The sequence below is a fragment of the Balaenoptera acutorostrata genome, chromosome 19 (assembly GCF_949987535.1).
Source record: "Balaenoptera acutorostrata chromosome 19, mBalAcu1.1, whole genome shotgun sequence".
Lineage (NCBI taxonomy): Eukaryota > Metazoa > Chordata > Mammalia > Artiodactyla > Balaenopteridae > Balaenoptera > Balaenoptera acutorostrata.
This window is the reverse complement of record NC_080082.1, coordinates 12,443,440-12,460,179: the sequence shown is the minus strand read 5'-3', so window position 1 is coordinate 12,460,179 and position 16,740 is coordinate 12,443,440. Positions and strand designations below refer to the sequence as shown.

At 42.6% G+C, this 16,740-nt stretch overlaps 1 protein-coding gene across 1 annotated transcript; it reads right to left on the bottom strand.

Moving 5' to 3' along the window:
- Positions 1 to 8,215: 8,215 nt before the first annotated feature.
- On the bottom strand, positions 8,216 to 9,559 carry LOC103014011 (growth hormone-inducible transmembrane protein-like). The gene is given in 1 exon segment (XM_057534653.1): positions 8,216 to 9,559. A coding segment is annotated over 1 exon segment (1,038 nt). The 5' UTR covers positions 9,459 to 9,559; the 3' UTR covers positions 8,216 to 8,420.
- Positions 9,560 to 16,740: the final 7,181 nt, after the last annotated feature.

Here is a 16,740-nt window from a genome sequence, read left to right as displayed (position 1 = left end):
TAATGTCAGCTTTCCAGATGGGATCAGAAAGCCAACTGTTTTTCTTTTAAAAGTAGTTTATAGTTAGCATTTATTGAGCACTCACTAGATATACCACATAATTTACATACATTGTTGCAATTAATCTTCAAAAAGCCCTTAGGAGATAGTGTCATTCTTGCAGCCAGCCACAGTGCTACGGAGTGGCAGAACTGAGACTCCAAACTTGAGATTTAAGAGAAAAGACATAGGGCTTCCCTGGTGGCGCAGTGGTTGAGAATCTGCCTGCTAATGCAGGAGACACGGGTTCGAGCCCTGGTCTGGGAAGATCCCACATGCCACGGAGCAGCTGGGCCCGTGAGCCACAGCTGCTGAGCCTGCGCGTCTGGAGCCTGTGCCCCGCAACGGGAGGGGCCGCGATAGTGAAAGGCCCGCGCACCGCGATGAAGAGCGGTCCCCGCACCGCGATGAAGAGTGGCCCCCACTTGCCGCAACTAGAGAAAGCCCTCGCACGAACCGAAGACCCAGCACAGCCAAAAATAAATAAATAAATTAAAAAAAAAAAAAAAAAAGACTTTAAAAAAAAAAAAAAAAAAAAGAGAAAAGACATAGCTGGCAGTGTCATTTTGTGATTTTTTTTTTCCTTCTATTTACAGTGTGTCTCACACTGTGCTAGACACTGGGGCAAATATGAATAAAGCATTACCCCCTACTCCAGGAGCTTACAGTCTGGTGGTAACCAACACATAAACATTACAAAGCACTGTTGTAAGTGGTATGTAGAAAGTATTATTGGAACAGAGGAGAGAATAACTGTTACCTATAAAAACTATTAAAGCAGCCTTATTTGTAATATCAGTCAATAAAAATGGATTTGTTAATATTGCTTTTAAAATGCAACAGATGAGTGAAGGTTTAAAAAAAAAAAAAAAAAGAATTCCTTGGCAGTCCAGTGGTTAGGACTCCGCGCGTTCACTGCCGAGCGCCTGGGCTCAATCCTTGGTCGGGGAACTAAGATCCCACAAGCCACGCAGTGTGGCCAAAAAAAAAAAAAGTTGCATGTAGTCTCCCCCGACTCTAGTCTGTAACAGACACTAGTAAGATTTTACAGATGAATTTTATCAAACTATGTAAGGAACCTTTAATCCTTTCTTAAAATTTCAGAGATTAGGAAAAGGGAATAATCAAAAATTAATTTTGAGACAAAATCTCAATGGCCAAAACTTTATGAGAAAAATTATACATTGATCTCATCAACATAGAAAAATCCTAAATATTAGTAAATAAAATTCAGTAGTATACTAAAACAATCATGACCAGGTAGCGCTTAGCCCAAGAATGGGTTATATAGTTCATCATTATGTCTATTAATAAAACACCAAATTTAACAAAGGAGAATGTTGGGCTGTACCCCGCAGGCCTTCAAGACCTGTACTTGCCCAGCCTCAGACTGAAGAAAGAGCCCAGAGTCAGTGACAGAGACATCAGTGGTTTAATGGATAGGGGATCTTACATGTCCGGAGCAAAAGGGTCCTGGAGTGACACTCCACTGTAGATGGCAGACAGCAGGCAGGACATGGCAGAAGTCCAGGGAGCTGGGGCGGTGGGGGGGAAGGTTACCTGTTATGGGGGAACTGATGTCAGGTTGGCTCATCCATTACCAGGGAAACCAGCAGAGGGGCATGTCCCTCATAGCCCCTTTGATAAACCTAGCAGGGTGGAGCCTTTCTGGTATAAAGATTAGAAGAATCACTAGCTGGGGGCAAGACATAGGCATTTACTGATTAGGCTCTATGATTAAGAGGGAAGGTCAGCCATGTGAGTAGGGTGTAGGTGAAGCACGGACTGGTCAAGCAGGGGATGTACAGAGAGCAAGAGAACAAGCCATCCTGGGTGGCCTGATCACATAGCAAAAACTATATGATCATGTCACAGATGAAGGAAGAGCACCTGAAACAACTCAAAACCTATTTATAGTTTTTTATTTTTAAACTTCTTAGCAAATTAAGATTTCTTTAATTTGATAAAGGGTATTCATAAAAACTCTATAGCAAATATGTACATTAGTATATAAAGCTATGGTAAGTAAGGCAGTGTGATACTGACAATGGGATAGACAAATACTTTAATGGAACAGAACCCAGAAATAGATCTGTGTATAAAACATGTCAGAGGTGGCATGACAAGTCATCAGGGAAATGATGAACCAGTTAACAAATGGGACTGCAGCAATTAGTTACTTATATGGTAAAATTTCAGAGGCATTCCTATTAAAAACAGGAACTAAAAAAGGAAATCTGAAGGGTGAACTTTATGGTATGTGAATTATATCTCAATGAAGCTGTTAAAGTCTGCTATCAGTGCTTTTACTCAACTTTGTCCTGGCATAAAACGAATATAATGAGAGGAAATGTAAATGAGAGGCATAAGAATCAGAAAGGAAGACTAAACCATAATATACAGACAGTGATAATCTACATAGAAAAATCTAAGAGAATGTATACAAATTAGAATAAGAAAGTTCTCCATAGTTGCTGGATACAAGATCAGTTACAAATACTGATGATGTTTCTACACACCATTTGTAACCAGTTAGGGAATATTATAGGAAAAAATTTCATTTTCAACAGGAGCAAAATGTATAAGTGCATAGGAATAAACTTAATATAAGATACACTAATATACCATATTCCAGGATGAGAACATCCAATATGGTAAAGATGCATACTGCCTCCAGGTTAATCTGTGAGTTTAATGCAATTTCAATAAAAATCCCAATCAGGTATGTGCGTGTGTATGTGTGGAATCTGACAATTGATGGTAAAATCCATGTAGGAGAGCAAAAGCCAAGAATAACCAAGAAGTGTTAAGAAAAACAGGCCAGGGAGATCTGTGTTAGCAGTAATTAACTAAGACTGTGCCATAGGGCAAAGAGACAGACACGTAAACCAGGGAACACGACAGAAACCCAGAAACAGATCCATGTTTAAAACATAGCTGTATTTTGGGAATTCCCTGGCAGTCTAGTGGTTAGGACTCTGCACTTCCACTGCAGGGGGCACGGGTTCGATCCCTGGTCTGGGAACTAAGATCCCGCAAGCTGCGTGGCCAAAAAAAAAAAAAAAAAGGCTGTACTTTAAAGTATCTGGCGTGAAAAATCAAAGGGGAAATGATGAACTAGTTAATCCATTATTTAAAATTGGTTATATATACATGAAAATAGATTCCTATATTATATAATAGGATTATAAAATAAATTCAAGGTGGATTAAACATCTAAAGCTGGAAAAGCAAAACTTTAAAAAGAATGAAATAATGCCATTTGCAGCAACGTGGATGGACCTGGAGATTATTATACTAAGTGAAGTAAGCCAGACAAAGACAAATATCACATGATACCACTTACATGCTGAATCTAAAAAAAAAAAAAAAAAAAAAAAAAGATACAAATGAACTTATTTACAAAACAGAAACAGACTCACAGACCTGGAAGACAAACTTACGGTTGCCAAACGGGAAAGGTAAGGGGGGAGGGATAAATTGGGAGTTTGGGACTGACATGTACACACTACTATATTTAAAATAGATAACCAACAAGGACCTACTGTATAGCACAGGGAACTCTGCTCAATATTCTGTAATAACCTAAATGGGAAAAGAATTTGAAAAAGAATAGATACATGTATATATATATAACTGAATCACTTTGCTGTACACCTGAAACTAACACAACACTGTTAATCAACTATACTCCAATATAAAATAAAAATTCAAAATAAAAAGAGTTGGGAGGGAGTTCTTAAGATAAGCTACAAAAATACAAAGAAAAAGGTTAAATTTAAGTACATTAAAATTTTAAAAATTATGGTTTTTATTTCCTCAATATTATTCCTCAGTAATATTTTTACTGAGGGCATGCTGAAAAGTTGTCTTGATATCACAAAAGATTTGTCTTATTAAATGGGAATATCAGCTTCATCTCTCTTTAATAAAAGGTGACCACATATATTATGGAATTTGAAAAAACTTTATAACTTTAAAGAATGAAACACTTTATTTAAACAAAATTAATAGAAGCTGCAGATTGGATGAAAATGTTTGTAACATATATAAACCAAAAAAGAATTAATATCCAAAATAAATAAAGAACTCTTCCAATAAGACAAACAACCCAAGAGAACAATGGGCAAAGACAAAGAATCCTTAACTTCATTCCAGTCCACTGTATATGCTGTACATGCACTGACTCTATCGAGTGCCTTTCACAAAGACTACAATATGAACGGTGCCCCCTAGAGTTGTGCAGTGTACAACCTCTACACTAAAAGATGCAGACTTGCACTACACAGTTGGTGGCCTTACGAAATGCAAAGGAAAGTAAACTCTGGTTTATCTTTTCACACTCATCAAATTGGCTAAAGTTTCAACAAATAAAATGTTAGGGAGGATATGAAACATCTGGAATCCTCATAAACTGCTGTTGTGGGTGTAAATTGGTGCCCTCACACTGGAAGGCAATCTAACAATATTCAGTAAAGTTGAAGATGCAGATAACCCATGACCTAGCAAATTCCACGTCTAGGTATATATCCTGGAAATATCCCCACCCATGTACAAGAGACATGTACAAGAATGATCACTGCAGCCTTGCCTATATGAGCCAAGAATTGGAAACCGACTAAATGTCCGGCAACAGGAGAACGGAAGGATAATATGTGGTATAGTCATACAAAGGAATACTATATAGCAGTTAAAATGAATGCACTAGAACTACATATGTTAACATAAATAAATCTCCAAAATGGTGCTGATGAATGAAAAAAGCAAGATGCAGAAGTATATTCAGCATATCATTTCTATAAAGTTTAAAAACATGGAAAACAATTCTAAGTACTGCTCACAGATACAAAGTTATGTAATAAAAGTGTAACCATGCAATTCAGGATGGTGGTTACCTAATGGAAGGAGGGGAACAGTATCAGGGAGGGGTCAATGTGGGGTTTCAAATACAGCTAGTCATGGTTTATTTCTCCAGAAAATAAAAACCTGAAGCAAATATAGCAAAATATTTACTGCTGTTATTTCTTTTTATTGTTATGTTTGAACTATTCAATAACTTTTTAAGTTACATCAGTGAGAACAGGGATTGGGTCCTTCTCAAAGAACAGCACACGGGTGCCTCCATTTCTCACTCCCCTTCACTCCCAGCCCAGGAGAGGCCAGCTTCTTCTACTTCCCTGACCCTGCGTTTGCTGAGGTTACCAAAAATAACCTTGTCCCCCGAGTTGAGGGGCTGGAGGGGAAACACGAGGTTCTTAGTTCTTACCTTCCTTGTCTCTCTTTCTTTTTTTTTTAAAATAAATTTATTTATTTATTTTTGGCTGCATTGGGTCTTTGTTGCTGGGCGTGGGCTTTCTCTAGTTGCGGTGAGCGGGGGCTACTCTTCGTTGTGGTGCTTGGGCCTCTCATTGCAGTGGTTTCTCTTGTGGTGCATGGGCTCCAGGCACGCGGGCTTCAGTAGTTGTGGCTCACGGGCTTAGTTGCTCCGCGGCATGTGGGATCTTCCCGGACCAGGGCTTGAACCTGTGTTCCCCGCATTGGCAGGCAGATTCTTAACCACTGCGCCACCAGGGAAGTCCCTCTCTTTCTTTTAATATATTCTACACTCCAGATTACTCCCTCTTTGAAGCTCCTAATTGCCTTTCTCCTGATTTTCCTCTGGCCTCTTGGTCACACTCCTTCCTGTGCTTCTCCACCTACTCCTGAACTCTCCATGTTCTCCAGGGTTCAGTCCAGGGTCCCCTTTTCTTCTCATTCTCTACACATTCTCCTTGGATGGTTTTATCCTAACCCGTGTCTTTAAAGACCTCCTGTAAAGGATGACTCCAAAATCTTGATCCTCAGTCCGTCTCTCTCCTGAGCCCCAAGCCAGTCCTTCCAAATGCCCCCTCTAGGTCCTTGGCCCGCGGTATCACAGAAATCCCAACTGTATGAGCTCATCGTCCCCTGCCTGCAACTCCTGACACTGACCCCCTCCCCACCCCAGAGCAGCTCTTCCTGGATCCCCTTTCCTCATATACAGCACCCCCTTCCCTCCTCTCACCCCCACAGGAACCTGAGAGCCATCCTCAATGCTCCCTCATCCTCATCCCCTACCGCAATCAGCCAGTCAGCCTCACCAGCCTCTGCATATTTCTCAAGTCAGTCCCCTCCCAATGGCTCCTAAAACTTATTGTCTGGGCCTCATCATTTCTCTTCTTACTATTACAGTAATCCCCCAGCTGTGGTCTCCCTGCCACCATCTCTGTCCCTGACATCCTCCTTGTTACAGAGGAGAGCGATATCGCTAAAATGCAACTTCCATCCCAATACCCTTTCCTCAAAAATCCTTGAAGTGCCAAGGCATCGGGATAAAACCATTCTCCTTTGCAGGACTTAAAAGTCCTCACTGACTTGCCCCGAGTGCCTCTCCAACCCCTCCCACACTCCGCCAGCCCAGCCACGCAGTGCTGTCATCTCTGGCCTTTGCATATGTTGATTCTCTACCTCAAATACCCTTCTCTCAAAGCTGTCCCTATATGCGCCACCAGTTTCTCTTTGCTTTCCCTTCACCTCTGAGCAAGTATACCTGGGCCTATGAGATCTTCCTGTGCCCCTTCCTTTCTCAAGTTGGGAATTAGACCTCTATCATGGTCATCCTTGTGTTCCCTGCAAAGTCACTTGCGCACCTTCCCTATCAGTCAAGGAGTAACAAGAGGACTAACCCCCCTCCTTGTATTTCAGGTGCACAGCACAAAGCCTGATATACTGATGGTTTCAGAAGATATATGACAGGTCCACCTGGAACTGAGAGCCTACCTAACAAGTGCTAATGCATCTTAATGTTGCAGCAGTGGCTGAAATACGTGAAATATGTACTTAGCCACACAGAGGGCATGGGGCAGGTATGTGCACCAGGGCACCAATTCCAAAGGGGGCCCAAGCATCTCCTTCAAGGAGAATTTAGAAGGAGGCAATGTAAATATTCTTATTCTCAAAAGCCTCACTCTTCATTAGGCTGAATGGTAGAACGCTTTAAAAAGCACAATTGGGGATATTATTTTTTTAATTTTTTTCTGGCTAGAACCTTTATTATTTCAGAAATAGGCATCCTATATAACTTGAGGTAGGTAGAATAGTTATTTATGGATTACTGTAGTAAATATTTGTCAAAACACCAACTATCTCAATAATCATACACTTATTTCATTCATAAGAACTTCCAAAAATAACTCTTCTGTATCAAAAAACTTATAAATGGCACAAGAGAGTTAAATAATGGTCTATGGAGGAGAGAAGGAAAATTCTGCTACGGGAAACTCTAGTGAAGCATCTTCTCCATTACATTTTTGATTGATATAGTTCATGAAAGAAGCCTCGCTTTGCCTTCCTTTTTTTAGTGATTCCTCTGAGAGGGAATGCAGGAAACTAAATCTGAGGGGGAAAACTGCTTTCATAATCTCAAGTGTAAACCACGAATAGGCTTTTCTGATAAAAGCTTTAAAGCCTGAAGAGATAAGAAAGGCAAGCATGTATTCCTTTAAACATTTCAATAAATTTGCAAAAATATACAGCAACTATGCACATATTGTTTGTATACTTAAAAATGCAACAATTTTCATGCTTCGAATATTTTTTCCTGAGTGTTTTAAGGATGTTTTGTTCTAGACGATTCAAAAGTAAGACTTACACACACACATAATATATATAACAGGAATTCTCCATATGATTAGCACTGTGGACTCTCCTAACAGTGTCAAACAATGAGAAGCCAAACCTGATCACATCCATATCGTAAGGAGAGCCTGGAGAATCACCTATGTCTTTGTTTTCTGCTCAGTGCTTCTGATAAGTTCAGCAGATGTACAGCCATGACTTGTTTCCAAACATCCAGACCCCCTCGCTGGCTCACCACAATTACACGAGTGCTAAGTTCTAAGTATTCAAAGAAAGACTGCAGGTGTCGCTTTACTTCTCTCTGGTCCCTTTACCAAACCCCTACATCACTTAACGACGTTACTTGTTAATATTCTGCAATCCAAAATGAAAAATGCAGGTACACAAGTTTGCTAAATTTCACTTAACCAAATAAATTTTAAAATAGATAAAATACGTAAATTCCTGCAACACAAAACTTGGTTTTCATATTCATTTGAACATTTTAGAATTAAACATGAGAATTGAAAATGTGTGTGCTATTTGGAAGAGAACTACTGAATTTATTCTCCAGAAGAAAAAGCAGACCTGAAGCATCACATTACTGGAACACCTGAAACACGTTGACAAGTTCTTATCTTCTAAACTTCAACGAAAGCTGCTTGCACAAACTATTTAAAGAATATCTGCCCCTATTAAACAAGCCAGATATCTGATGTATTAAGGAAGTCAGAAGCTGAGTCACTTCATTTCTTTCTGTTGCCTCCAGTTGCTAGAATACTGGCAACTCGCATAAATATGTTTAATATATCCATGTAGATTCCCAGCATCGAATTGATGGGATCATATTTTTGAACTCCATACACTGGTACTACTTCTGCACGCTTGATTACCTTCTGTGCATCATACAGAAGAAACATGCTGAAAAGAACTAATCCACCATAAATTGCCACTGGGTACAGAGTGGCACCAGCCACAGTGGTAGGTGGAAGAAACACAGATCCTAGCGAGGACACAAGGACGACACCCAGGCCCACGCCCAGGGGTGCTCCAATGTTCAAAAACTTCTCACTGGGTACACATATGGCCACAGTGGAGAGGCCTCCCACAATCCCAGCTGTCTACCATGCAGCTGTGATGAGAAGAGGCCCCCCTAATATCGTCAGAGGAGGCACCACTGCACCCATCACACCAGAATGTAGTAACCAAGCAAGATGCTTTGGGCCTGGGCTCTGGTCATATGATATCGACTGGACCAGCATTCCAGCTCCAATCATGGCTGCAAAGGTTGCACCAATTGTCACCCAAGAGCCTCTCATCATGAAGTTCATGAGGGCAGGAGTTCTGCTCACTGCCAGGGCAGACAAAGCTGTTATGCCGATACTTCCTGCTAAGTACATATAGGTGGTATGAATTCTATCCTTCACATATTGAGGCCAAATTACAGCTTTTTCAATAGCTCCAATCTCATTAGACATTCCCAAGCCATAGTAGCACAAAGCTCTAAGACCAACAGCAGCCCCTCCAGCAATAAACCATCTTCCCATCTGATCAATTTTAAATATTTTTTCCAATGATGGTTCCGAAGCTGCCTCCTTGAGTTCTTGGCTAGTTTTCCCACGCCAAATTCCAATTCTTGTCCTGGTGGCATATTCCCTGCTGGGTGTTAAGAGCCACTGATTTTTCATGATGGAATTCTTCACAACAGGGGAGGCCTTGGTGAAAGCTGGGTGGAAAACCCTGGAAGGTAGTGTCCAGAGACACACAAGTCTTGCGGCCAGCATGGTGGTGCACCAGGTTTACCAAGCAGATCTGAGACGCTCAGTCCCTGGTCAACTCAAGCGCGCAGTTCCCCTTCCGGCCGCGAAACGCGATGACTACCACCTCCCGTGCCCTCCGCCCACCTCTTACTCAATTGCAGATTTTAAATTCCCCTTTTCATCTTTATTTCCTCAGGGAGAAAAAAACAATCCTGGTGGTTGACATCAGGAAGGCGAAGCCACGGAGTTAGGTAGGAGGATCTACATATTTCTCTGTGATCAACAGCTCTGCTTCCTCACCTCCTTAGCTGCTGGAGACAGGCTGCTGCTTCCAGATGTGGGATGGGGTGGTGCACGCAAGCAAACGCCTGGTGCGCAGCAAGGGGCTCCACAAACATCTGCCCAACACGCTTCTCCTAAGGACAATCTCTAAACGTTTGTTAGCAAAAGTTCTCGGGGCTTCCGTGGTGGCGCAGTGGTTGGGAGTCTGCCTGCTGGTGCAGGGGACACGGGTTCAAGCCCTGGTCTGGGAGGATCCCACGTGCCGCGGAGCAGCTGGGCCCGTGGGCCACAATTGCTGAGCCTGCGCGTCTGGAGCCTGTGCTCCGCAACAGGAGAGGCCACGATGGCGGGAGGCCCGCGCACCGCGATGAAGAGTGGCCCCCGCTTGCTGCAGCTGGGGAGGGCCCTGGCACAGAAACGAAGACCCAGCATGGCAATCAATCAATCAATAAATATTAAAAAAAAAATTATAAAAGTTCTGGAAATCAGGATCAGTAAACTGCAGAGTACCTTATGAGCGGCAGTGACAGACCAAGGCAGGCACTGCACACGCGGTAGGCAGCCCTCCTCACGCCTGTGCTGAACAGCATCTCATGTCATCGCCACAACCCCACTGCCAGGGTGGTGTTGCCCTCATGTCAAAGGTGAGGATACTGACGCTCTGAAAATGCACTTACCCACCCAAGACCACACACTCAGTCCATCCTGGAGTCACAATTCAAACTCAAGTCTATGGCCAAAGCCCATCCTTGTTCTGCTAGACCAGAGGTTACAAGCTGAAGGCCTGTGTCTGTACGTGGACCCTAGACATGTACGTAAAAACACAACTTTCTTGCTTCTCCTCAAAAAATTCTGAAGATCTGGCTACAATCAGCCAGAACAAGATAATGGCTCCTCTTTGGACAAGGAACTTGCCAGTTCACTCCACCTACTTTATTAAAAAAAGTATTTATTTATTTATTCATTTATTTAGGCTGCACTGGGTCTTAGTTGAGGCATGTGGGCTTCTTAGTTGCGGCATGCATGCCGGATCTAGTTCCCCACCAGCGATCGAACCCGGGCCCCCTGCATTGGGAGCGTGGAGTCTTACCCACTGGACCACCAGGGAAGTCCCTCTCGCCACCTACTTTTTAAAGGTTTCCTATTCCTGGATATATTTGGGCTTACAACCTTTGCACCATAGTTTACGTGCCATCCTTTATTTTAGAACAGAATTCTTCCAAAGTGTATGTAAGCAAAATACTAACCCACATTGGTCCTCATCTTTCATGGGAGAGGCAAAGAGCTGGGCTGCACGATCTGCCTGCGTCGGCACAGGTGAGCGAACCCTGTCGTCCGGACCTGTTGAGACTGTACTCCTGCTCCCTCACCCCGAAGCCTGGTTTCTCCCGCTGCCAGCTGTTTTCTCAGCCCAGCAGTTACTGATGTGCTGGGATAGGAGGGCATTCACATACCACTGGGGAAATGAGGAAAAGTACAGCATGAAAATACCAACTGAAAAGGTACTCACTAGAGGTCAAAATAGTCCACTAGTAGTAGCAATAAAAAAGGAAGTTGATGAAATCTTTGGGGGGAGGGACAGGGAACATACATTGCGAAGAGCCCTTTGCTTTCTCTCAATTAATGGAAGCTAATTCAATTAAAACTGGGGCAAACTAGATTGAGAGTGCCTCTATTGCTGGGCAAAGCTTGGGTTGCCCACAGTTTAATTTCTTTTCTTTTTTTTTTAAACTAATTTAATTTATTTATTTACTTTTGGCTGCATTGGTTCTTTGTTGCTGCGCGCGGGCTTTCCCTAGTTGTGGCGAGCGGGGGCTACTCTTCGTTGTGGTGCGAGGGCTTCTCATTGCAGTGGCTTATTTTGTTGTGGAGCACGGGCTCTAGGCGCGCGGGCTTCAGTAGTTGTGGCACGGCCCACAGTTTAACTTCTCAGAGATTTCCTGAGAGGTTGCACATACATAAAGGTCTGTTGTTGAACTGAAGAAAAATGCTGGGAATAGGCTCTCTGATCCTGCTCTCTTGTCAGGTTGGTTTCACCACCCAGGGGCCCACCGTGCCTCTCCCCATGGAGACACTGCTGGGTTTCAATGTGCTTTTCATTCTCTTGGCTGCCTGAGCAAACAGCCATCACTGTTTCCATTGTGAGCTCTTCTCCGTCTGGAGCCAAGCCCAAGTTCAGGGAACATGTGCTTGCGACCAACATTTGGCAGCCTGGGTCCCCATTTGGAGCGACTTTCTGCCTTTGCCTTTTTCCCATCAAGACAGTTCCTGAATCTGGAGACTGAAGAGCAGTGCTGAACATGCTTAGTTCTAAAAGCTGGTTCCTCATCCTGCTAGCTCACTGGGATGAGGGACAAAAAATGCACACCAAAATCCAGAGCCCAGGTTACTAAGACAAAAATTATTTCCATCCCTCCCTTGTTACCAACATGACTGAGGGCATACATATCTCACAGCATCAACGGGCTTAGTTTCCTGGAGAAAATTTCTCTTTGTATTATCTACCCAGTTAAGAATTTTTATGAGAAATCCTAATACAAAGTTGAAAAAAATTGAGCATCCTAATCCTGAGGCCTCATTTTCTAGGTTAGGTGACAGAATGAAGAGATTAAATGCTTTCACCACATCCACATAGGAAGTAGTGGCAGAGTTGGTACTAGAACATAATTACCTGAATATCCAGACCAAAGTTTATTCTACTATGCCAAGTCACTAATAAGGACTGGTTTGTTTTTTTTTAACATTTTTATACTGAGATATAATTCCATACAATAAAATGCACAGATCTTAAGTGTAGAGCTTAATAAATTTTGACAAATGTTTACACCCACGTGATCAAAACTCCAGTCGAAACATGGAATGTTTCCATCATCCTAGGAAGTTCCCTTGGGCCTTTTTCCACTCAACTCCCTTCTCCCATCTTCCTGCACCCAGCAATAACCCCAGCTCTGATTTCCATCCCTTTTGATTAAGTTTCGGGGCCCCAGTTTTAAGAAATAAAAATTGAATGCATGTGAATTTGCCTGAAGCCCTTAAATGTCTCTTTGCAGAATTTTCCTCTCCCTTCTGGACCGCAAGTACTACTTAAGATTTGTTTTGGATCCATCTGGACATTCTTCCAGAAAGTCAGCCTTAGCCCCAGCACAGACATATTTAGGGTTAAAGGCATCCATGTTTATAAGAAGTAAAGGCCAACTATGATTCCTCAATATGTGGTATAAAAAGAACTCTGCCTTCTGGAAAATAAAGGTGCTATCTCCAAAATATCTGCCTTCTTGGCTCTTTTTGTATCCCACCACTCCTTCAGAGTAGCTGCCTCTGTTCCTATGGAAAGAATTGCCTGAGCCCTTGAAAGTGAGCACATATGCATTATCTTTCTACTTGGAAGCTGTTTCCTAGTTTCGATAACCTGCTGCTGCAATGGGATTCCTCTTCGCAGCTCCTCTGACTTCCCCAGACATTATTACAGGAGGGCAGAGGCAGTTAAAAACCTAACATTGTCCTAAGCTATTTAGTCAGCAACGGATCTGGGTTTTAGAAACTGGAAAACTTTGGCTAAGGCTTGCTCAGAACACTGTCTTAAGGCCAAAAAGTGTTGGCAAGGTCCAGGTGAAGGCAGCTTTCCACCAGCCACAGACACGACCAAATCAGACGGGGCCTGCTTCTCTTTTAAGCGGAGCACTGACGGCCAGCCTGGATCATTTTCTCCACATCAGCTTGTCTCCCCAGACAGTGAGCTAATGCTTGGCACCAAAAAACACCATAAAAAAAGGCATTTAACCCCATGTTTTGAGGCAGAAATGACTAAATGGAATATATACACAAAATTATTTCAATCAAGACAACTTTTAAAAATTCTAATAAAAATTATGCACACAGTCATAACATTGGAACCCACTTGTGAACACAGAATAAAGAGGAAGCAATGCTGAAAATGTAAACTTCTCTGAAAGAGCCAAATTTCAGAAGACATTTTGTTAGTAAAGAGAGAATTCTGCGGAATTAGCTGCCTAAAGCATGTTGAATCCCTCTTCCCTATGCAATGTCACTTCTGAGTATGTTGTGGTGTTTCTACAGTTTAAAACTATCGATATTTTAAACTTTTTCTATTTTTTTTCATTTTCTAAAATTTACTTTAAAAAATAGGCACTATATTAACATGGTTCAAAATTTTAAAAATAAGAAAAGTCTCCCTCCCACTCCCAGGCCCCAGCCATTCTCTTTCCCACCCCATAGGCCCTGTGTTAATGGTTTCCTGTGTATCTATTCAGAACTAGCTTAGCAAAACATAGATATATACCTTTCATCCTTCTTTTTTTGTAGAAATGGAATGTTACAATGCTGTCCTACATTTTGCTATTTTTTTTTTGCACTTCATTGTATTTAGAAACATAATTTTGAAGACATATTTCAATAAAGAAAAATTATATGTTCATTTACCCTTTGACACAGTGAATCCCACCTCTAAGAATCTATCCAAAATATACATTGGCAAAAATACAAAATATTCTATGTAGGCTATTCACAGAGTATTTCAAAAAGAAAGAATATGCAATGTCCACCAACAACTAATAAAAATGGTTACTGCTGGGGGCAGGAAGAAACGGAGGTGAGGGGACAAGGATTAAGACCTCTCTGAATGTATCTTAAAAACAAAAACTTGGGGCTTCCCTGGTGGCGCAGTGGTTGAGAATCTGCCTGCTAATGCAGGAGACACGGGTTCGAGCCCTGGTCTGGGAAGATCCCACATGCCACGGAGCAGCTGGGCCCGTGAGCCACAGCTGCTGAGCCTGCGCGTCTGGAGCCTGTGCCCCGCAACGGGAGGGGCCGCGATAGTGAAAGGCCCGCGCACCGCGATGAAGAGCGGTCCCCGCACCGCGATGAAGAGTGGCCCCCACTTGCCGCAACTAGAGAAAGCCCTCGCACGAACCGAAGACCCAGCACAGCCAAAAATAAATAAATAAATAAATAAATAAAATTTAAAAAAACAAAACAAACAAAAAAAAACTTGTTTTAAATATTTTACATAATTTTTTAAAAAGTCTCCCTAAAAATTGAAAGTGAAAGGAGACAAAATTAACTGTATAGATTTGAAGCACTAACTACAGAGGAACTATTTCAAGTGACTTTAAAATATTCACAATCTGGGAGTTCCCTGGTGGTCTAGTGGTTAGGATTCGGGGCTTTCACTGCTGTGGCCCAGGTTCAATCCCCGGTTGGGGAACTGAGATCCTGCCAGCTGCGAGGTGCGGCCAAAAAAAAAAAAAAAAAAAAAAACACCTCACAATCCCTAGATCTGGTTTTTCAATCTCAGCACTACTGACATTTTGGGCTGGATAATTCTTTGTTGCGGGGGGTTGTCCTGTGCATCATAGGGTGTCAGCACCCAAGGCTCAGGTGAGCTTCCCTGATTGGCAACATTTTGCACATACAGTCACACATCGTTGCCCCGAGAATTAAGTGCTGTGTTCGTCACACGTGCACCCAAAAAACTAAACATTGACTGCCCTGGGAGAATGTTCTAAAATATAGGAGGAGGGGGCATGACACAGCAGGAGGAGCCACATGTGGAAGCACCAGGGTGGGTCAGGAGGCACAGGGAGGAAGGAGGAAATGTGGGCAAGAGCCATTATTGTGAAGGGAAAGGGACGGGACAGGCAGGGTAAACAGGCTTGGGATTGGCTGGTTTGACTAATTTCAGTAGACTCTGAGGCACAGTGACTGCCCCTGGTTTTCTGGTACCTGGCCCTGGGGTGATTAGGGCAGGTGGATAGTGGCCCGAATGTGAGAGCCCCAGAAAGGAGGTGGTTGGGCTATGGGCTCTGGACTGGTTGGTTTGCATAAAGAAGGTGTACTCACAGATGAGTCTTTAACTATCCCTAGAAACTGGCTATCCCTGGGAGGGGCAGTCTCTCCAGGGTCAGCAAGGCAACGATGTCAAAGCATCAGAGACACGAGGTTAGCAGAGAGAGGACAATTAGAAGCTTGTGCAGACTGTCTCCTGGACTTCGCCCATGTGCCTTTCCCTTTGCTGACTTTCACTGTAATAAATGGTAACTATGAGTATAACAGTTTTTCTGAGTTCTGTGAGTCTGTCTAGTGAATCAACCTAAAGGTGGTCTTGGGGACCTCGTGACACAGTTGCTAAAACCATTCTGTAAAAGGGTGATGGGATAGATCAGGCTGATAACACTAAACCCACTGATTAATCACTGAAAGCGGGACAACCCTATGTTGTGCAGAACCACCTGAAAAGAACTGAACCTGAATGTAATCAAGCCTCTCCATGTAACCACAAATTTATAGGAAATATGAGGGAGAGAGGAACCTGCTATCAACACTGGAGGAAATAAGCAGCCAAATCCTGGATGGGGGACAGTCTACAGGACAAATAACCCATTTGTTAAGCACATAAAAAGGAGAGTGAACTGCTACAGATTTAGTGAGAAAAAGACACGTCAATCCAATGCATTATGTGGACATTGTTTGGATCCTAATTTGAACAAAACAATAGTCAGAAGACATTTTTGAGACAACAGGGGAAATAAAACACAGCCTGCATAATAGATATTAAGGAATGATTGTTAATTTTGTTGGGTAGAATATGATGGTTAGAATTCACTTTAAAATATTCCAAGAAAAACAAAATTGGAGGGGAGGGGGGAATAGATTAGATAACAACAGCATAAAGCTGATGATTGTTAAGTCTGGTTGATGGGTACATGGAGGCCCACTGTGCTATTCTATTTTTTGTCTATTTAAAAATTTCTATAACAAGTTTTTATAAATTTATTTATTTACTTTTGGCTGTGTTGGGTCTTTGTTGCTGCGTGCAGGCTTTCTCTAGTTGCAGCGAGCAGGGGCTACTCTTCATTGCAGTGAGAGGGCTTCTCATTGTGGGGGCTTCAGTAGTTGTGGTACGTGGGCTCAGTAGTTGTGGGTCACAGGCTCTAGAGCACAGGCTCAGTAGTTGTGGCGCACGGGGTTAGTTGCTCTGTGGCGTGGGGGATCTTCCCGGACCAGG